This window comes from Loxodonta africana, chromosome 18 (assembly GCF_030014295.1).
Source record: "Loxodonta africana isolate mLoxAfr1 chromosome 18, mLoxAfr1.hap2, whole genome shotgun sequence".
Taxonomy (NCBI): domain Eukaryota; kingdom Metazoa; phylum Chordata; class Mammalia; order Proboscidea; family Elephantidae; genus Loxodonta; species Loxodonta africana.
This window is the reverse complement of record NC_087359.1, coordinates 34,509,266-34,532,158: the sequence shown is the minus strand read 5'-3', so window position 1 is coordinate 34,532,158 and position 22,893 is coordinate 34,509,266. Positions and strand designations below refer to the sequence as shown.

The 22,893-nt window shown below is 46.5% G+C and overlaps 1 protein-coding gene across 1 annotated transcript; it reads left to right on the top strand.

The window, feature by feature from the left end:
- GAST (gastrin) lies at positions 1 to 20,240 on the top strand. Its single transcript, XM_003414468.3, has 2 exons — positions 1 to 19,221; positions 19,350 to 20,240. The coding sequence occupies exons 1-2, from the start codon at positions 19,011 to 19,013 to the stop codon at positions 19,451 to 19,453; spliced, it is 315 nt and encodes a 104-aa protein (XP_003414516.1). The 5' UTR covers positions 1 to 19,010; the 3' UTR covers positions 19,454 to 20,240.
- Positions 20,241 to 22,893: the final 2,653 nt, after the last annotated feature.

The window sequence follows — 22,893 nt, the reverse complement described above, 5'->3', positions numbered from 1 at the left end:
CAGTTTCAGCCAGCTCCTTGTAGATGAAGGCCAAGCTTTAAATAGGAGCTGGATGGCTGTCTGGAGAACAGGTGAGGGCTTCTGAACAAAGCCTGAGCCAGTGACAACTGCCTTGAAATGGGTGACTAACCCTGGAACCAGGAGTTAGTATGTAAATCCTGCAAAACTGGTGAACACAAAGGAACACCTAACTCCAAACAATGATGTTCAGAACATTTGGGTGATACTCTAAAATTGCAAAAGTAAGATTTGACTGGAAAGTTGGAGAAACTTCTGAAGCAACCCTAGGGGCGAAATCCACAGAGGCTGCAGGTTGATGTGAACCAATGTGTCAGGTCCTGTGTAGGCTCATTGCTGTTTGTTCTGTGCCTTTTCTAATCTAGAATTAATGCTGAGTTAAACTGGCAACATCTGTATCACATCAATTACCTGTGAAGATGTCACTGAGGAGGTTTGTGAATACCCTAATATAATTGCTATGACTTGGGTGTATCTCAGGGTTGAAGTAATTAAAACAATTATTCCCATTTGATAGTTGAGAAAATTCAGAGATACATGAGGAAGGCTAGTAAGTACCAGAGCCTTGTCTAGAACCTAGGGCTCCTTGTTCACTGCTCTTTGTACCATGTGGTCATGCACTGCGTGATTGTGTACATTAACAGCTCAGAGAATTGTTCAGTGCTAGGTATATGCAGTGCACTGTACTGGGAGCCATACTTGGAAAGGTGGATCCCCTATACACCAGGAGCTGACACCCTGATGGAGGGTGTGGCAACACAGCCATGATGCAAGGCAGAAAGGGACCGATGCCGTGAGTGGTTTCGCCTGAGCGCCACAGGATCTCAGGATTGAAAAATATCCTTCCCCACCTCCATCTGAGGCCAAGGAAGTCAGCAATGGCTTCATAAAGAAGGTGTTGTCTCAACAGATGACCCCTGAAGGAGCAGGAGAGCCCTGGGATGTGGACCTCAAATTCTCCTAAAAAGATGAGACTTGACAGTCTGAGACTAGAAGGACCCCAGAGGTCATGGTCCCAAGGCCTTTTGTTAGCCCAAGACAGGAACCATTCCCAAAGCCAACTCTCTAGACAGGGATTGGACTGGACTATAAGATAGGAAATGATACTGGTGAGGAGTGAGCTTCTTGGCTCAAGTAGACAAGTGAGACCATGTGAGCAGCTCCTGTCTGGAGGGGAGATGAGAAGGCAGAGGGGGACAGAAGCTGGCTGAATGGACATGGAAATAGCTGGTGGAGAGAAGGAGTGTGCTGCCTCATTAGGGGGAGAGCAGCTAGGAGTATATACCCAGTGCACCCAATGCCATCGAGTCGATTCCGACTCATAGCGACCCTGTAGGACAGAGTAGAACTGCAGGGTGTATATAAACTGTATAGGAGACTGGATTAGTTAAAGCACAATAAAATTTTTTTTTTAAAAGTGCTTTATGCAGTAGGGCATTCCAAGCAAAGAGAAAAGGAGTCAAGATCCAGAGGTGAAAGGTACCAAAAGTGCTGAGGAACCCAAGTAGGACCATTTGGTTGGAACCAAGGCCCTGTATAGAGCAGAAATGACACAGAACTGTTTTCTTATGCTCGGTACCAGGCCTGTGCTAAGGGCCTAAAATACTACCCTCATCTACACACATGCTAAAACAGACTCAGAGAGCTGACATTACCAGGAAGTAGGTGGAGGCCAGGGAGGGGAGGATAACACAGGGTTGGGAAGTTGGTGTGCGAGGTGGGCGGACTGAGCCACAGGTTAAGTCATTTAGATGTTAATATGCAAAAATACCCAGTGAATGAAGAATTCATTGTTCACGATGTCTCCCAGCTCTTTGTTCCTTATTCACTTATCTGACCCCCAGTTTCTCAGTCTCTCCTCCTCCCTTCTCTCTACCTCCCCCTCTCTGCCCCCATCTCCAGCCTCTCCCCTGGCTCCCCCACCCTACCCCAGGGATCAGCAGCCCTCTTGCCCAACCCCAGTCCCAACCCCACCCTCTGCAGCAGCAGGTAAGACCAGGAACAAAATGAACGTTTCTTAAACTGGTGTTAATGAAGACGAAACTGGCCAGCTAAAATTGTGCAGAATTTACAAGAAGTATTTAAAACCTGTTCAAATTGCTGTAAACTCAATAGACGTAAACATTTGGAGAACAGAACGTGCAACTAAGTAGCTCTAAGATAATTAACCTTCTGTGTACAACAGCCTAGATGGCGCCCTCTTGTGGCAGTAGTATAAAAACACTTGGATTCACTCAGCCCACCACCTTTGAAATTAGAGCTACTTGACGAATTTTTAACTGATCAGGACATACACATTATTTCTAAATTAATGCAGTGTGAGGCTAGTAATTTTTCTCTTCCACTCTCTCGTTGTTAGGTGCTGTCGAGTTGGTTCCGACTCATAGTGACCCCATGTACAACAAAATGAAATATCCCCAGTCCTGTACCATCCTCCCAATCGTGGTTATGCTTGAGCCCATCTTTGCAGCCACTGTGTTACTCCATCTCGTTGAGGGTCTTTACCAAGTATGACGTGCTCCTCCAGGGACTGGTTCCTCCTGAGAACTTGTGCAAAGTATATGAGAAGAATTCCCGCCATCCTTGCTTCTAAGGAGCATTCTGGCTGTACTTCTTCTGAGACAAATTTGTTCATTCTCCTGGCAGTCCCTGGTATATTCAATATTCTTTGCCAACACCATAATTCAAAGGTGTCAATTCTTCAGTCTTCATAGGGTCGCTATGAGTCTGAACTGACTCCACAGGTTTGATTTTTTTGTATTCTTTTAAATCATCCTAATTTATATATTCATGAAATGCACTTTCATAAAATCAGAATGAATTTTTAATGCTATAACATGAAACATTGGCAATAACTGCCATACAACCTTATATAACTACATAAAAGCATAACAAAATTTGAGAGAAAGAAGACTATCATTTTTAACAAAACTTAAAATGTAAAATTTCTTTTAAAATCATTTAAAAAATTACAGAAAAATATGTTTATTTTGCACATGGGTGAATTTTAATTCATTTGACATAAGGTGTGGTAGAGCCTTTGAAGTTAGACTGCCTGGGCTAAAACGCTCCAGGAAATGGTCCTGCCCTGACAGCCAGAGATTCTGATTCAGTAGTTCTGATGTGGGGCCCAGGAATCTGCATTTTTAACCATCATCAGCCAATTCCATCGGGAGGTCACAAACCACACTTAGGGAAACATTGCTTTGGCTAATGGGAAACTATTGAAGAAACTCGAACAAGGAAAGAGGCATCATCAAAGCTAAACTTGAGGAAAAGTAATGTGTTAAGAGCATTGTATTTAAGACGGTTAGAATAGGAGATATCCTAGGGTCAGAACTTGGTTATTCGAGAAATCAACCCCTGAGAATTTTATACAAGATTTTGTCTGTAATGGTACATGTGTGCATTTTCTTGGGAGATTGTCAATAGCTTTTATCAGATTCTTTAAAAAGCCCACCACCTAAAACAGTTAAGAATAACTGGTCCCTGGGAACCATATATCCTATAAGGGTCTGATACCCAAAACACATTTTTAAAGAACTTCTACGACTTAAAAATAAAAAGACAAGCACCCCCAATCAAAAATAGGCAAAGAACTTTAACAGACATTTCACCAAATAGCATACCCAAATGGCCAACAAGCACAAGAAAAGATGCCCAACATCATTAGCCATTGTTGTTTGCCGTGGAGTCCGACTCATGGTTACCTTGTGTGGGCAGAGTAGAGCTGCTCCATAAAGTTTTCAGGGCTGTGACCTTTCATAGCAGGGCCTCTGGGTGGATTTGAACCACCAACCTTTGGCTAGTAGTCACCGAGGGACTCTATTAAAAAAAATATACAAATCAAAACACAATGAGTTATACCACTTCACCCCATTAGAATGGCAATGATCAAAAAACAAAACAAAAGGTGTTGGCGAGGTTGTGGAGCAACTGGAACCCTCATCCATTGCTGGTGGGAATATAAAATGGTACAGTCACTGTGGAAAACAATTTGATGATTCCTTAAAAGTTGAACATAGAACTACCATATGACCCAGCAATGCCAATTCTAAGTATATACACAGAAGTGAAAGCAGGAATACAAACAGAAACCTGTACACCAATGTTCATTGCAGCACTTTTCACGATAGCCAAAAGGTATAAATGACTGAAATGTCCATTGGATAAACAAAATGTATATACATACAATGGACTATTACACAGCCATAAAGAGAAATGAAGCCCTGATACATGCCACAACATGGACGAACCTTGAAAACATCATATTGAACAAAGTAAGTCAGACACAAAAGGACAAATACTATATGATCTCACTTATATGAAATAAGCAAATACATAGGAACCAAAGATTATTAGTGTTACCAGGTATGGGAAGGGCAGGGAAAACAGGGAGTTTTACTGAGGGGGCATGGAGTTTATTTTAGTGGTGCTAGAAAAATTTGGAAAAAGTGAGAATGGTTGCATAACATGAAGAATGTAATTATATCACTGAATTATACGTGATGTAGAAATTGCTGAATTAGTGTATCTCTTGAGTATATGTTCACCACAATAAAAAATAAATAACTGCTCCCTATTTCCTATGCTTTGACTTACATACCCCCAGGGGTTAACAAAGGTCTTTCAGGCACGATGCTTCAAGCAATAATAGTGCCTATCTCAATATATTTTTTTTTAATTAATAAATATTTTTTAATTTCCCTTTTAAAAGGGAGTATGTACGGGGCAGGAGGAACATGACTGGTTGCCCAGGTGCTGACTCACTGGGTCCACAGCCATTATCACCAACCATCACCCAGCCACAGTATCCTGGATCACTGCACAGTTTAAATTGTCTTTAGTCTTAGTCCTTCGTGGTTAATTTGCACTCATTATGGGCCATTGGTTAAAAACAGGAAGCTAGAAAACACAGAGGTTGAACAATAAGTTAATGTGGAGCATAAACATGACAGTCATTCTGTGTGTCAAGTCATTGATTCTCACTCCATTTCTGTGAAATGACAGAAAACAAGCACAAGGAGAAAGTTAGGTGCAGAGAGACTGCGACTTACCTTATCAGTCTTAGAAGAAATACAACCAGAAATGCTTCTTAGAAGCCAAGATGGCGAGACTTTGGCTCACTTACTTTGGACACATCATCAGGAAATATCAATCACTAGAAAAGGACATCATGTGTGGTAGAGGGTCAGCAAAAACAAGGAAAGCCCTCTGTGAGATGGGTTGACACAACAGCCTCAACAATGGACTCAAACATACCAGTGATCATGAAAATGGCACAGGACTGGGCAATGTTTCAGTCTATTTTATATAAGGTCACCATGAGATTGAGCCAACTCAATAGCAGCAAACAACAACCTTGGAGAGTTCTGCGGCTCATATTGTGATGCTTACCCAGTAACATCAGCATCACCTGGAAGCTTGTTGCTAGTTGCCATGAATCAATTCCAAGCCATGTGGACCTCATATGTGTCACAGTAGAACTGTGCTCCATAGGCTTTTCAAGGCTGTGACCTTTTGGAAACAGAAGGCTGGGCCTGTCTTCCAAGGCACCTCTGGGTGAGTTCAAACTGCCAACCTTTTGGCCGGTAGTTGAGAGCTTGACTGTTTGCAACACCCAGGGACTCCTGCAGGCTTGTTAGAAGTACAGAGTTTCAAGCCCTACCTCCAGGCCCACTGCATCAGATTCTGCATTTTAACAACACGCCCAGGCAACCCATATGCACAGTAAAGTTTGAGGCGTATGGTTTAGACCAAAGAATTAGCAGACCTCAGATTGTGATCTAGGAGCTGGTTAAAAAAACAGTACACTACGATGAAGAACGAACAAATCTGTCTTGGAAGAAGTACAGCCAGAGAATCCCTTGGAAGCAAGGATGGGAGACTTCAACTCATATACTTTGTACATATTATCAGCAAGGACCAGTCCCTGGAGAAGGACATCATGTCTGGTAGAGGACCACCAAAAAGAAGAAGATCCTCGACAAGGTGGATTGACACAGCGGCTGCAACAGTGGGTTCAAACATAGCAACGATTGTGAGGGTGGCAAAGGACAGGGCAGTATTTCAGTCTGCTGTACATGGGGTTGCTATGAGTCAGAACCTACTTGATGTCACCTGACAACGGCAACAACACTATGGCATTTAGTTTTTATAAGTGCAGTTTTAGATCTGCACTGAAAAGTTCAAAAAAAGTTTACAGAAAGCAACAGGTATGAACTGAGTAGGGATGGAATGTCACTGCACCAGATGAGAGGTTCAGAAGCCTGGTTGCCAAGCTGAATCAGCTGGGGAGCTCTTTGAAGGTACAAGGTCTGGGCTCAGCCCTCAGGGCTTCAGGCCAGCACGATGGCAGGTAGTCCTGGAGTGATGGTCATCAGCCCATTCACCCCACTGAGTCTCGCCAGACTTGTGGGTGGCATTCGTTCGATTCAGAGGTCTCCAGGATGTCAGAAACAATGTCAATGGAGAGAATACAGTGGTTATATCTTATTTCACTTTCCACTCATTGGGACCAAAGACAGCCCACAACTCCCATGTGTTATTTACAATGTGCTTGCATATTAGTGGGCTGAAACCCCCGGTTATCACCCTTTAGAAAAGGACACAAAAGTAATCAAATTAAAAAATAATATAAGGAGGCCCCAACTGTACTTTAGTTAAAAAAAAAAAATCACATAGTGAAATTTAAATCTGCATCTTAATATATATGTGTTCTCATAACCAAACATGATGCGATATCAGTTTTTAATTTGTCTAAAGTCGTACTTTTTCTTCCAATTAAATGTAAACAAAGTTGTGTCAGTGTTTTGATGGGGAAAATCAAAACTTGTCTTTGACCAGAAGAACTAGAATGTGCCTGGCTACCACCGATGACTGCCCTGATAGGGAACACAATGAGAACCCCTGATGGAACAGGAGAATAGTGGGATGCAGACCTCAAATTCTCATAGAAAGACCAGGCTTAAGGACTGGCTGAGACTGGAGGGACCCTGAAGGTCATGGTCCCCGGACCCTTCACTAGCCCAAGATTGGGACCATTCCTGAAGCCAACTCTCCAGACAGGAATTGGACTGGACTATAAGATAGTCAGTGATACTGATGAGGAGAGAGCTTCTTGGCTTAAGTAGACATATGAGACTATGTGGGCAACTCCTGTCTGGAGGTGAGGTGAGAAGGAAGAGGTGGACAGGAGCTGGATGAATGGACACAGGGAATACAGGGTAGATAGGAGGAACGTGATGTCTTATTAGGAGGAGAGCAGCTAGGAGTACATAGCAAGATGTGTATAACTTTTTGTATGAGAGACTGACTTGATTTGTAAACTTTCACCAAAAGGACAATAAATAAACAAAATAAAGTGCATGGCAAAATACATGCAAATAAAGTCAAAAGACACATAAAAAAACTTGTCTTTGAATGTGATGAACATGGTTACAGATCATATCACTCACTTGTGTAACAACTACGTTTAACTTCTATAAGTACACCCTGAGAAGTGTCCAGGGAAAGGGCATCGGTCATGGCCTTGAATTCTGGGCTCACTCAACGAGAACATGCAGGGATGCTGCAGCCCGTGGCGGATTGATTCATTGCTTCTTCCAGCAATCACCAGCCTCAGTTTCCTTGGCATAACGTGGGGCAATTGTTCCTCCTCCTAGGATTGTAGTGAGGATTAGAAGACATAATTCCAGCAGAGTGCTCAGCATGGGGGCCTGGCCATAGCACTGCTCCCTACATTTTAATTACCATTATCACGGGCAGGTAGTGGTGTAAATGATGTTATAGACACTAGAAGGCTTGCATGCAGGAGAGGGTCAAGGTTCAAGGGGAAGTGGAAGGCTTTCCTACTTACTACTCCATAAACTCTAAGAGAAAAGGAGCAAAGACCCTCTTGATCAACGTTGTGTCCCCAGGGTCAGCACAGCCTGCCACAAAGTGAGCACCTGGAAAATTTTTGTTGAATAAGTGAATGAATGAAAAAGTGAAGGCAGGTGGTCTCTAAGCAGGAAGGAGGGTCTAGGATGAAGGGCCCTGTGGAGGGGCTGGCAACAGAGCTAGAAGGAAGGAGGAAAAGGCAGGTGGTGGACGCAGACAGCTGTGGTCATGACAGGCGAGGGGAGGCTGACGTCAGATGACCTTGGGATGCAAGAGAGATGATTCACAGGGTTGTCAGGCAACAGCCCAGCTGCAGAGTATTAATTTGCAATGGAACCAATGATCACTTTCAGGACCTTTCCTGTAGGTGTTTGCAGGGAGCGGACAGGAGCTGAGGAAGGGGGGTGGTCTCTGCCCCTGCCTGGGAATCAGCCTGGCATGTTCTGGAGCAGGACAGGGACAGCCATGGAGGTACTTCACAGATAACAGAAATGACAAACTTTGGGGCCCAGGTTAGGGAGGAGTGAGACCAGGAAGAGTAGGTGGTCTGGGAGGGCCTGGACAGGTGGAGGGATGGAGGTCACATCCAGGGGTGGATTACCCAGTAAGCAAGGTAAACTTGGGTTTACTTGTTCTTATTCACTAATTTATAGTGAACAACTTCACATGGGTATTTACTAATCTGTAGTAAACTCGTGAAATTGTTCACTACTACAGTTTAGAAAATAAGCACAAGTAAGCCCATGCTTACCTTGCTTACTGGGTAATCCAGCCCTCTCAGGGACTTTAAATTTAAAAAGAGGCTTTGATTCTGTAGGGAGGTGCTGTGGGGTTGGGAGAGAGACAGATGCCAATCATACTTAGAAGCAGAATCTTTGATGTGGAGAAAAAAATGTGAAATGGTTCACTACAGATGGTCTGGTAAGCACTGCGCTTACCTTGCCTATTGGATAATCCACCCCTGGTCACATCAAATGCAGATTCAGCAGGAGCTGGGTTTCTGGAGGGTACACAGGAGGCTGTGGGCCAAGGGGAGGCAGCAGTAATCAGTGTCCAAGAAGATGGCCGTATTCACAGCCCAGCTCCCTCGTCTCCTAACTGCAGATTCTGGGGTCAGCAACTCCACTTCCTCACTTCCTTCACTCCGAAATGCACCTGAATAGACTCCTCTCACATAGTTGCTTTTGGAATTATTTTTTCCCGTTTAAAATTTTAAATTTTAAATAGTTTTAACTTAAAACTATTTTAAATCGCTAAACACAAATGTTTCCAATGTTTTATCATGAAAATGTTCAGTCAGAAAAGTTGAAAGAATTTTCATGGGAACGCTCATAAACCCACCGCCTAGGTTCTATAATTTGCATTTTATTATTCTCTATCTCGTGTCTACCCATCTGCCCATCTCATTTTTTATGCATTTCAGAATAAATTGCAGAGACAGTACACTTTGCTGTAACACTTCATTAACTAGAGTTTGACATTTGTTTATAGTTTTTTGCTTAATACAATTTACATCCAGTGGCATGCACAGATCTTAAGTGTACACGCAGTCAGTTTTGACAAATGTGTAATTCAAACCTTTATCAAGATAAAGGACGTTATTCTCCCCACCTTAACACTTCCCTCCTTCTTTTTCTCTGACAATCCCAGCCCCTACCCTAACAATTTTGAAACAGTTTTCACACATAGCTGCAAGCAAAAGTGCTTGTAAAATTAATTTTCCATAGCTCTTTTAGGCAAATTGGACAGTCTTCATCAATGTAAGTGTGATTTTGGAAAAGGCAGCTATCAGAAGCCAGCATTGTGTCAAGAATACTGATTCCTTGCTTTTTGAAATTTGCAGATAGAGTTCTGGATGTGCTAATAGGCACTCTGAGGGCGCTGACTCAATAGTGAAAAGTGTCACAGTTAAGATACGGAGCAAAACAGCCCCGAGGATGGAGGGTGGAGGTCAGGATGTGACCAGGGCCTGTGGAGAGCAAGGAGAGAGGACAGGAGGAAGGAAGCTGGCGTGAGGTCTGCATGGAGGAGAGAGCACTAACCAGCAGGAGAACGTTCCAGGGGCCACTGCAGGGAAGCGTGGAGAGGAAAATAATCAAGAAAAGAGGGAGAATGTTCTGGAGGTTAGCGGAAAACAGCAGCACAGATGAGGGGAGGTTTTTTCCAGTTACCGCTGAGTCAGCTCTGACTCATGGTGGTCCTCTGTGTGTCAGAGTAGAACTGTGTAGAACTGTGCTCCATAGGGTCTTTTACAATGGCTGATTTTTCAGAGGTGTATTGCCAGGCCTTTATTCTGAGGTACCCCTAGGAGAACTCGAGTGGCCAACCTTTCAGCTACATCAGAGTGTGTTAGCCATTTGTACCACCCAGGACTCTTGAGGCGAGGTAGGGCTGTGGTAATGAAGATACCAATAATGCTAGCTGACTTGACACCATGTGTCAAACATCATGTAAACGCTACAGGCTTCTCATTTCATCCTCATCACCACCCTCTGAGGTAAATACTAGTCTCACCCCCATTTTATAGATAAGTAAACGAGACCCAGAAGTCTAAGTGACTTGCCTGCAGTGGTTACAATAATGGGCACAGCAACAATTGCAAGGATGGTGCAGGACCGGGCAGTATTTCGTTTTGTTGTACATAGGGTCGCTATGAGTCAGAACCAACTTGGCAGCACCTAACAACAACAAACAAGACCCAAAAAGTCTAAGTGACTTGCCTTAGGTCACATACCTAGAAAGTGCCAGAGCTGGGATTAAAGCCCAGGGTTCCAAGCCTCCTGTCCTTTCTCAGACACAAGTGCCTGTCCTGCACACAGGCTCTCACCAAGGCCTGAATCCCAACTTCTGGAATTCTGATCTGACAGGTCTGGGGTGCACCCTGGGCGTGGCGAGCTCCCTGGACGATCCTAATGTGTGAGGCCTGGGTTGAGAACCACTGCTTCAAAGGCACACGTGGGTATCAGCTAAGAAGGTGAGTGGGGGGCCAGGAGGGATAGCCGAGGCTGGAGTAGGGGTACCCTCACTCTCAGGGGCAGCCAGGCCTGTCACTGTGCCCTGACGTGCACTGGGCGGCCTCTCCAGCTCAGCCTGAGAGCAGAGCACAGGCTGTCCTCCCCGTCCTGCCACCTATCTGCTATCAGCCTTGGACAGCAGGTGAGAACCTGCGAACCCACTTCCCTCAGCTCAGCGCTCGTCCCCAGAGGGACCACGGATGCCCCTGTTGACACGAACACCTCCCCAGGCAGGTGTCACTGTTTGTCCCCAGTCCCATCACACCCTCCCAGGCCCTGGTTGCGTAGGGCAGGGTGACTGAGTCACCATCGGTCTCTCCTTTTTCCGAAATCAATAACCAATTAGGAAGTGGAGCTGCCGCCTCTCTGACAGCCCTTGCAGTTCATCCACAGCGACCTGTTTGCCAAAGCCAGGCCCTGGAGCGTAGGAGTGTGATCCCGTGTGTGAAGTTACTGCTAGAGGCCCTCCTGCCCAGACAGCGTTCCCCTCGGCTGGCCACCCTTCCTCATCACCTTCATCTTTGTGTGTGTCTTGCTCCCACCCAGGACCTAAACTCCATGAAAGCAATGAAAGGCAGGCCATATTCCTCTCTTATCCCTGGGGACTCAGCCAGCCCCTGGCTTAGAGCAGGTGCTCAGTAACTGGAATGGCTGTGGAAGAACTGAATGGTCAAAATACCTTAACAAACACTTTCCTTAAAAAAGTCCTCTGCTTTTAAAAGGCCCACCCAGATAACCCACGGTAAGCTCCCTATTTTAAAATTGGCACCTTTAATTCCATCTGGAAGTCCCTTCTACCATCTAACATCACATATTCACGGGTTCCAGGGAATGGGGCACTGGCATTTTTGGAGGGAGGAGAAAAGGCCCAGGCACTCACACAAGGCCAGTTCTTACTCACGGAAGTCTTCGTAAGGCTGTGGCCCCTTGTCTTAGTCGTCTTGGGTTGCCCTAACAAATTACCACAAACTGAGCAGCTTGAAGTACCGAAAACTTATTTTCTCACAGTAGTGCAAGTCAGAAGTCCTGGTACAGCATGGCTCACCTGGGTCCTCTGCTTAGTCTCAGAGGCAAAAATCAAGGTGTCAGCAGAGCTGTGTTCCTTTCTCGAGGCTCTGGGGAAGAACCCATTTCCAGGCTCATCCAAGTTGTTGGCTGAACTCAGTTCCTTAAGGCTGTAGGGCTGCGGTCCCCATTTTTTTGCCGACTGTCACTGGGGATCTCTCTCAGCCTCTAAGGCCACCTGCATTCCTCATCGCGTTGTCTCCGCGTCTCAAACTAGCAGCACAGCATTGAGCTCTCATACTTCAACTTCTTCAGCCACACCTCCTCTGCCTCTAGCCAGAGAAAGTTCTCTGCTTTTAACAGCTCATGTGATTAGATTGGGCCCACCTGGATAACCCAGGCTGCTGTTCTGTTAGTTACCATTGAGTCGATTCCAAGTCATGGCGACCCCATGTGTTACAGGGTAGAACTGTTCCAAAGGATTTTCTTGGCTGTAATCTTAACAGAGGGAGCCCTGGTGGTGCGGTGGCTAAGGATTTGGCTGCCAACCAAAAGTCAGTAGTTTGAACCCACCAGCCACTCCATGGGAGAAAGATGCGGCAGTCTGTTTCTGTAAAAATTTACAGCCCTGGAAACCCTCTGGGGCAGTTCTATTCTGTCCTATAGGATCACTATGAGTCAGAATCGACTCAGGGGTAATGGGTTTGGTTTTTGGTTAATCTTAACAGATGTAGACCACCAGGTCTTTCTTCCATGATAGCAGTCCAGCGCAAACCATTGCACCACCCAGGGATCTTCAATTTTAAAAGTTTGTAACCTTAATTCCATCTGCAAAGTCCCATTTGCTATGTGATGTCACATATTCACAGGTTCCAGGGATTGGGGTGTGGACATCTTTCTTTGCGCACTATTACACTGCCTACCACACCCCTCTGGAGGAGAAAGATCCCAGAGCTGGAGGTCAGAGACCTGAGGTTTAAGCCCTGAGTCTCAATTTCATCATCTGTAGAATGGGGCCATACTAGCACTGCTGTCCTAGGATCATGGGGAAGAACAACTGCATTCACACATGTAAAGGGCTCAGCAGTATTGGGCACACAGTACTGTTACAGTGACAGCGGCAGGGTATGCAGGGAGGGGACAAGACTGGACCCAGGCTCTGGGATCCGGTTTTCAGTTTGTTAGGCCCAGAAACTGGATTTTCTGGTCACTCAGCCAATCAGTGGTGGAGCCCGGATTCAAATCCTGGCCCCTCCACTTCCAAAGCCCCCTGCAGACCTGTGGGTGCTGGCCTCCCCTACCTCCATAGGCTCCATCCTGGGACCTCTTTCATTGGCAACTCAGGGCAGGTGTTCCTCTGAGTCACAGCCTATGGAAGGGAGAACCTCGGATTCACAGAATAATGTTTTTTCAGGAAGTCCCCCCCTTTATGCCTTGTGTGTGTGCACAGCCCTGTGATATAGCAATGAGTGACGACCACTTCACTAAGGCCCACAGGGACTAAGGGAGAGGGAGGGTGCTCAACAAAAAAACTAAACCCAGGGTGCTTTATGTGCATCACCTCCACAAGACCCTCCAAGTTGTTTTCTTCATTTCTTAGAGGAGAGAACAGCTCAGAGAGGAGGAGACGTTTACCCAAGGCGCAACAGCTGGAAAGGATCAGGGCCAGGGAAACCCTTCCCTTGCCCATCAGACAATGTTCACCTGCAAGGGGAACATGATCTACGACCATGAGCTCCTTGGGGCAAGAACTGCCCCTCTCATCTCTGCACAGAACACCTGCCAGTGTCTGCGCAGAACAGGCCTCCACCATTGCCTGCTGAATGGAAGTCCACGCTTCTGCTTGGGGAAATGGCCGTGCCACCCCCCACTCCCCCACCTCCCACCCCACCGCCATGCCACCTCCCACTCTCCTACCTCCCACCCCCACTCCCACGCCACCCGCCTGGGGAAGAGCAGCTCAGGGACTGTAACCCCTCCACTGGCAGACGTGGAGTCTTGCGCCCCAGTACAGCCAGGGCCCTGCTGGAGGTTTGTCATTTCTCATTACCACAGCAACACCAACGTCTTTATTCCCCTAGAGTGTGTGCTGAGCTGCTCCCCACCCCACGCCTGCCCCCAGGCCCCCTCAAAGTCCCTTCCATCTCTGAGATCCGGTGATTCAATTAACTGTCGCCAATGCCTACCCTGTTTTTGTCGTTTTCATTTATTCCATCTGCTGAGTCACGAAGTCCTGCTCTGGATTAGAGTGGTTATTCACCAGAACATTCATTGCTGGTTGCTATGGACACCTCACAGCCTGCTTCCTTTATCACCTGTGAGTGTGGGTACCACTGCCCCTTATCCAGCCTCCAAAGTGCATCCAAACACCCCCAGACAAGGAGAGGCACTAATGATGCATGAACGCGAGCAAAATTTCTAGTATCAACGGTGGAAAAATCAAAAACAGCCAAGAGCTAGCTCTATCCCTCCAAACCAGGCTGCAGCAGCAAGTTATCACACAAATCAACAAGCGTACCATTTTGCTTTCTGAACGTCTTTGGTAAAATCTTTAGTTTGCTAACCATTTTAAGACGCATTTTTGTATTGGAAAGTTGTGAATGCAGATGACTAGCTCCTTTTGAAAGCAAAATGAGGAGACTTGAGATGCAAGACGCCGAAGGAATTGGCTCTGGGGTGGGGGGCTTGCAGGAGGTGGGGGGTAAGGAACAGACCTAGGGAGATGATGGGGGAGCTGCTACCCATCCCACCCCAGCTCAAGGGGCATAAGGAGAAGGCAGACACAGAGGATTTTTCAAAGTAAGAGAAAGGTGAAGGGGGTTAAGAGGCAACCAGGATGTGAGCTGATAGGCCATCAGCCCATGGCCCACTGCTCCTGATAACCACAGCACGTCCTGTTTGCAGAGTGGACATGGGATCAATACATTACCACACATTCACACACTCCCTGCTCTTCAAACATCAATGTTTGGTAAAATCTGCATCTTCGGAATCTAAGGTCACCTGGTCCATCCACCTCACCCCCCCCCGCCCCCATGGGACAGAGGTTGAGGGACAGTATCCAGACCTCTGACCCTGAAGACCTGAAGGGGGCACTGTCCCTGGCCCCAGGGAGCTTGTCTCCTGCCTGCCCTCCACCCCAACTCCTGCCCTTCACCATGAAGGTCAATACCCCTTCCCTTCCTCCACATGCTCCAAGACTGACTGATGGACACTAAATGACAGGGCGGGGCAGGGGTGATGGGTTATACCTATGCCCCAACCCGATTCCTCCCACATGGGGGGAGCCTGGCCTCCTGGGGAGGAGCGCCTCAAGGGCTTTATAAGGCTGGGCTGGGGCACCTAGAGGAACAGATCACTGAGCGCTCCAGGCCCAGCCACTGCACCACCCACCACCCCAGCTCTGCAGGTAAGAAAACCCTGGGAGGGACAAGGTGGGAAGACGGTTGGCAGGACCTCTCTTACCCCATCAAGGTACCAGGCCACTGGCAATAGTCTAGGGCTCATGCCTCTGTGACTCCAAGATGGGGACACTTCCCTTAGCCCTGGGCAAAACTAGGGCCTGCGTCTCAGCCCTAGGACCTCCCAACCTGTGGGAATCAGCCCTCCAACTTGTCCTGCTTTTCCGTCCAGAGCCCTGCCCTGACCCTCTCACTCCACTCACCCTAGCCCTGGGAAGTGAAGAGGATAAGGGCTAGTCTCCCCATCTCTCAGGTGAGGAAACTGACCCCAGAGTCATATAAATTAGGGGCAAAGCTGGGACTAGGCCTCACAGCTCCTGGATCCCAACTCAACTCTTGAAAAGAATTTTCCTTGATGATGGAAATGTTCCATATCTGTGCCATTCAATATGGTAGCCACCAGCCACATGTGTGGAGCCCTGGTGCCGTAGTGGTTAAGAGCTACGGCTGCTAACCAAATGGTCGGCAGTTTGAGTCCAACAGCTGCTCCTTGGAAACCCTATGGGGCAGTTCTACTCTGTCCTAAAGGGTTGCTATGAGCTGGAATCGACTTGACAGAAACTTTTTTTTTTTTTTCCAAGCCACATGTGCACTTGAGATGTGGCTAGTACAACTGAGAAAAGGAATTCTTCATTTTAATTAAAGTTAAAGAGCCACATGTGGCCATTGGCTACCATAGCAGACAGCACAGCTAGATCCTTAATTTGCAAACTTTGCTTCTTTAGCAGAAGAACTCTCTTTCTTCCAAAGGAAATCTAAGAGAGATTTCCTCTGACCGTTATAAAACACAGAAAAAGGCAGTCTTTATTAACGCAAATATATTCTTACAAGGTAAAATTTATATCATTTACTTATAATAAGAATTCCCCATCTACCAGGTATGAGTAGCTCATAAAATAAATACCGTCCATGAATACTATACTCCTCTAAACAATCGTTTAAATGAGACCTAACAGTCAACATTTACCACAGACCGAGGATGAGAAAGTAAGGGGGGACAAAGAAGCTAGATTAATGGAAACAGAACAACCGGAATGGAAATAATGAAAATGCTGACACATTGTGAAAAATGTGACCAATGTCACTGAATAACATGTACGGGCAGTCCCCGAGTTACAAACATCGCTCCGACTTAAATACAATTCATATTTACAAACCAACCCCTGTTGTCATGGATTGAATTGTGTCCCCCAAAAATATGTGTCAACTTTGCTAGGCCATGATTCCCAGTATTGTGTGGTTGTCTTTCATTTTGTGATCTGATGTGATTTTCCTGTGTGTTGTAAGTTCTATCTCTGCCTGTAATTAATGAGGGAAGATTACCCAAAACCCAAACGCATTTCAATTCTGACTCATAATGACCCTATAGTAGAATTGTCCCATGGGGTTTCTAAGGAACGGCGCTGGTGGATTCGAACTACTGACCTTTTGGTTATCAGCTGAGCTCTTAACCACTGCACCACCAGGGCTCTGAGGTAAGATTAGGTTATGTTAAAGTGGATTAGGGTAGGAAGCAACACCCTTATTCAAGTCACAGCTCTGATCTGATGTAAAGGGAGTTTCCCTGCAGTGTGGACTGCATCGCTTGCAAGATAAAAGGTAGGAGCTTACTAAAAGGTCAGCAGCTTGAATCCAACTGGTTAGCAGCTCTTAACCACTGTGCCCAACAGGGCTCCTGCCTTTTATTTTACAAGAGATAAAAGGAGAGTGAGGCAAGCAGAGAGATAGGGACCTCACACCACCAAGAAAGAAGAGCCAGGAGAAGAAAGGACGTATCCTTTGGACCAGGGTCCCTGTGCTGAGAAACTCCTAGACCCAAGGGAAGATTAATGATAAGGACTTTCCTCCAAAGCCGACAGAGAAAGGAAGCCTGCCCCTGGAGCTGGGGCCCTGAATTCAGACTTGTAGTCTCCTAGACTGTGAGAGAATGAATTTCTATTTGTTAAAGCCATCCACTTCTGGTAGCTGTTATAGCTGCGCTAGATAACTAAGACACTCGTAAAGCCGATTACATTAAAAATTTGAGGTACATACAAGGGTTCATAATAACAAACGGACGCTACTTTGAGATGTTTCCTAAGGCTGACATAATAAAATGCCACAAAGTGGGTGGCTTTAAACAATAGAAATTTATTGTCTCACAGTCCCTGAGGCTAGGAGTCCAAATTTAGGGTATTGGCAGGGTCAAGTTCTCTCCAAAGGCCCTAGGGTAGCATCCTTTCTTGTCTCTCTCAGCTTCTAGTAGCCTCAGGCATTCCTTGGCTTTTAGACGCCTCTGCCCTGTCTCCTTGTCTCTGTGTTCCTTCTCCTGTTTTATAAGACACTAGTCAGGTGGCATTAGGACCGCTCTACTCTGATATGACCTCAGGTTAACTGATATGATCTTCAAAGACCCTATTTCGACCTAAGGTCATATTTAAAATTACCAAGAGTTAGGACTTCAACATAAATTTTGGAGGGACACAATTCAATCTATAACAGGAAGTGAGGAAACCCAGGACATCAAGGGTCTCTTCACTCCGTGCTGGTACAGTGGGACATGTTCGGAGGCATTCAGCAGAGGCTAATCTACTGAACTGGTAGACATGTGATTTTTAGTGTTGACTTTTCCCATTATTTTCCCATTGCCTTCCTAACAGCCGTTAAACTTTGAGTTCTCTGTTTCTATTCTATAAAGAAATAATAATTGTGCTGTGGTTGTTTCATGATAACTGAGAGGGGTGCTCGGAGAAAATTAATTGTAAAAAAACTTCCTTTCTGAGCTCATTATAAATAAAAATGCAATACAAATTAAAAAAAAAAGAATTCCTTGGGAGGTGCCTCAGAAGAAAGGCCTAACGGTCTACTTCTGGAAAGATCACTGCCATTGAAAACCCTATGGAGTGCTGTCCTACTCTGAAATACATGGGGTCGCCATAAGTCAGAATCGACTCAACTTGAATTTACGATAAAACCAATCAGAATAACGAAGGTAAAATGCACAGAAATGTTGAATCCAGAGAACAGATGAGTATTTGAATTTTATATTCATTGGAGCAACAGTTTGTTTCTGTATTATGGCTTCCCCGAACTCTATTCATCCTGATAAATAATTGCAAATGGTCACAGTTTTTTTTTTAACTGTTTAATTGCCATCACAGGATATTTCTCTTAAGTAAAAAAAAGTTGCAGGAGGACCTTCACAAAAATTGTGTTGACCCAGCCACACAGTGACTATGCTGTGGTCTCCAAGGTGTTGTTGTTTGGTCCATAAGGCAGTTGAGCGTCTATGTTTCTTTGGTATTACTACTTAAAGGTCTACTTTAAATTACAAGACTCAAACATTTACAGAGCCACAGACACGGCCTCAGATTCTACAGAACTGTTAGGAAACCATTGCTCTAGGTTTTTAATTCCTCCAAGAGACGCAGTCGGTATAATTGGGGAGGCGATGAGGAGAGGTACAAGGCTTGGGCTCTAGGGTGGAGCTGGCAGGAACTGGAGGAAAATGGCCCAGTAGTCCACAACTCCACACAGAAGCAGACCTGTCAACAGGAGGAACCTGGAGTCCATTCAGTCCAGCCCCCTGCCCCTGGGCCTACCTGGGGATAGCCCCACCTTTAAACTCAGCTCTCTCCCCTTTGCAGACAAGATGCAGCGCCTGTGTGTGTACATGCTGATCTTTGCGCTGGCTCTGGCCTCTTTTTCCGAAGCTTATAGGAAGCCCCCATCCCAGATGCGGGATGAATTCGCGGGTCCCATGGCGAGCCAGGGCCTGGAGCCGCACTGGCCAGACCAGCTGGGCCCAGCCTCTCATCACAAAAGGCAGCTGGGGTCCCAGGGCCCCTCACACCTTGTGGCAGGTAGGAGCTGCTGACAGCCATCCCTGTTTACCTGGCCCCCAGAGGCTAGGTGCCCTTCCACCACCCTCACCTCCTCTCCCGCTTACCCCAGGCCCACCTCTGACCCTTCTCCTTGTCCCATTCCTCAGATCTGGCCAAGAAGAAGGGGCCATGGATGGAGGAAGAAGAAGAAGCATATGGATGGATGGACTTTGGCCGCCGCAGTGCCGAGGAAGGGGACGAACATCCCTAGAACCAGTCTCAGATCCCAGCCCCCTACTACCCCAGCCCAGCCATCCCACAGAAAAAAATAAATAAAATCGCTTCCAAAGATCATTGGTCTCAAGTTCAGCGGAGCAGACGAGGGGGACTTGGTAAGGGGGAGGGTTGAGACAGGGAGGAGAGCTGAGCACCCCCTAGGGGAGAAAACCAAAACCAAACCCGTTGCCATGCAGTTGATTCCAACTCATAGTGACCCTAAAGGACAGAGTAGAACTGACTCATAGGGTTTCCAAGGAGCACCTGGTGGATTCGAACTGCCAACCTTTTGGTTAGCAGTCATAGCTCTTAACCACTGCACCACAAGGGAGGGACCATGGCAAATTCCTCTCTGTGTTCCCCAAAACTAACACAGAATAAGAATCTACAGGTGCAGGTGGTGGGATCACAGCCAGAGCAAGCCTTTCGAAGGATAAATCCGTTTAAACCTTCCAGTGTTTTCGATTGCACTTAGGATAAAATACAAACTCCCTGCCAAAGCCATAAAGAGCTAGCTCTGTTGTCCTCTCCGCCCTCGCCCCTACCATCTGTGCCACTCCCCTCTCTCTTTCTCTTCCTGTTTCACACGCGCTCACACACATACCACGTTCTCTCCTGCTCAGAACCTTTGTCCTTGCTGTTGCCTGTACCTGGAATGCTCTTCCCCAGGCACAATACATGGCCAACTCCCTTTTATCCTTGAGGTCTTGGTTTAAATGCCTCCTTCTGAGAGGCCCACCCTTTCTACTCCTTACCCTTCACACACAGACTTCGTTATTCTCTATCACAGCCTAATATTTTCTTTAGAGCACATTTTCTGTAGTTGTGGTTGCCAGCTGATTGCCTCCCGCACTAGATGGGAAGCTCTGAGAGAGTGCGGGCCACATACACCTTCTTCACTGCTGTACCCCCAGTGCCAAGAACAGTGCCTGGCACAGAGGAGGTACCAGTACATATTTGTTAGATAGTCCGGAGAGTGGCTAGAGTAGGCACTTGTCGATGCCCCCATATTGCCTCATTGTTCTTGGGGGTGTTGACCGTAACCTACCACAGACGCATGCTACTATCCACTGGAGGGCTTTCTCTCAGCCCAAGTGCAAGGCAGGTTGGAAATGCTGGGGAATTAATGTTTCCAGAAGCAGTCCTGAGTCAATGACAGGTGAGAGTTGGAGGATTAATACACCAGCTCCCTCACCCCTCAGGAGGGATAACTAACTCTAAGGTGTGTTCTACATCGTCTCTCAGAGTTCCCCATCAGGGTTAAGCTCCAGTTAACTGCAGCAGTAACTTGCTCAATGACGCATCCTTTACTGGCTTCCTTCCCTTCCCTGTGTTACTTCTTCATTCCCCTATTGGTGTTTCTTGGGATCACCACCCAAATAAATTACTTGTACTTCATTCAAATCCTTGTCGCAGAATTAACTTCTAAAGGAACTCATCCTAAGACCTTATGGTACTGTGTCCCTGCTAGCCATAACACATGGGGCCAGGAACCAAGGGGTGGAAGTAGAAATGCCCCCTCTCACAATCATTCCCAGGGGCCCACTTCAGGAATTTGTGCTTCCTGTCCCCACAATTTTAGGCTCTGCTGGACTAAAGGTCCTGGATCTGGAGCGGGGAGTGACAGGAATGTTTCCACCAGGGAATATGTAAAGATTTTCCTAAACCTAAACTTACAGCTGCTGCCTGGTCATTTTGGCTCTTCATGCCAGTAGACCAGCAGGCAAGGAAAGACTGATTACTATCAGAGGTTATTGACCTTGATTAGCATGAGGAGCTAGGATCACAGCCTCCTAATGTGGGCAGGAAGGAGTGCATCTAGAACTTAGGTGATTCACTGGGGTGACTTCAAGGAATCCTTGGTGCTTCCTGGCTGGTGGTAATCATAAATGGGCAATTGCAGCAACCGTGGCCTGACAAGGGCATGGTAACTAAGGGTTCAGCCCTTTCAAGAATAAAAGTCTTGGCTACTTCACCAGCAAAGCAACCTGGACCAGCTGAAGTGCTGGCCAAGGATGAGAGGAACCTAAAACTGATTAAAGGAAGGAGATGATAAGTATCATTTATACTTCAGGGCCAATACCAGCAGTGAGGATCACAGCTTACATCATTCACCCTCCAGTTACAGGTCATTTTTTTTTTTAAGATATTACTACCAGCCTCCACCTTAAAGAAGCAGTGCCAAGCCAGAGTGAACTTTTCATGGAGCTTGAGTGCACCTGAGGAGAGCAAGGGGTGGACTGCAGCAGACACCGTCGGTGCCCTACCCATATCCCCTTGGTACTCACCATGCCATTACGTGTCAACAGAGCCCTGCTACAAGCACCAGTTACTCTCTACCTGAGGGCTTCTTCTCCTCAGTCAATGCATGGGGCAAGCCAGAAGCGCCAATGAGCTAATGACCCCAGGAACAACTTTCAGGAGTTGGAACATAAATGCCAGACTTTCCTCATCCCCTGGGTAGAATAACTGAGATGAGTTCTATACTGGTGCATCTGAAACTTTAACATGTATGTGAATTATCTGGGAACATTGTTAAAATGCAGATTCTGACTCTATAGGTCAGGGTGGGGCCTGAGATTCTTCAGTTCCTGTAAACTCCTCAAGATGTCAATTGACACCGGTCCAGAGACCACACTTTGAGTTGCAAAGGTCTACGCTTTCTCCCAGCATTCCCCAGTAGAATTGAGCCCCCGTTACCTAAAACTCCTTTTCATTAGCTTCCTTCTGCTCTCACTTCCCCACTCCCACTGAGAGTACTTCCTGGGATCACCTTCCATATAAACTACTTATTCTCAAACCCTACTCCAGGTCTGCTCCTGGGGAACCTCAACCTAAGATGGTAGGGAACTCTCACTCCTGCTTTGAGCAGCCAGGTCATTGGCTCAGGCTTCCTGGAGCAGAAAGATTAGAGGAGACCTACCTGAACACCTGGGTTCAAATCCCAGCTCCGTAACCAGCTGTTAGATCTTGGGAGAGTCACTTAAACTGCCTGAGCCTCGTCTGACAAACGTTTATCACATCATCCACCAGCCCACTGTTGTTGTCAGTTGACATTCAGTCAGCTCCAACTCAGGGCGACGTTATGTATAACAGAATGAAACGTTGACTGGTCTTGTCCCAACTTCATGATCGTTGGTCTGTTGGAGCCCATTGTTACAGCTATTGTGTCGATCCATCTCATTAGGGTTTCCCTCATTTTCACTGACCCCCTGCTTTACCAAACATGATGTCCTTTTCTAGCGATTGGTCAGGGTTGTTTTATTCAATTGAATACAAAGCTTTTGGCATGGCATTCAATATCAGAGCCTGTTCTCTCTCCATAACGTTGTCCCACCAAAGCGCACATGAGCACACGCACCACACACACACACACACACACACACACACATGCTCCTTGAGGAGGACGGATGGAGACCGGGCCAGGTAGCAAAT

Coding starts and splice junctions, on each gene's coding strand:
- GAST (XM_003414468.3), top strand. CDS start 19,011: ATGCAGCGCCTGTGTGTGTACATGCTGATCTTTGCGCTGGCTCTGGCC. Junction 19,222..19,349: donor CCCCTCACACCTTGTGGCAG/GTAGGAGCTGCT, acceptor CCCATTCCTCAG/ATCTGGCCAAGAAGAAGGGG.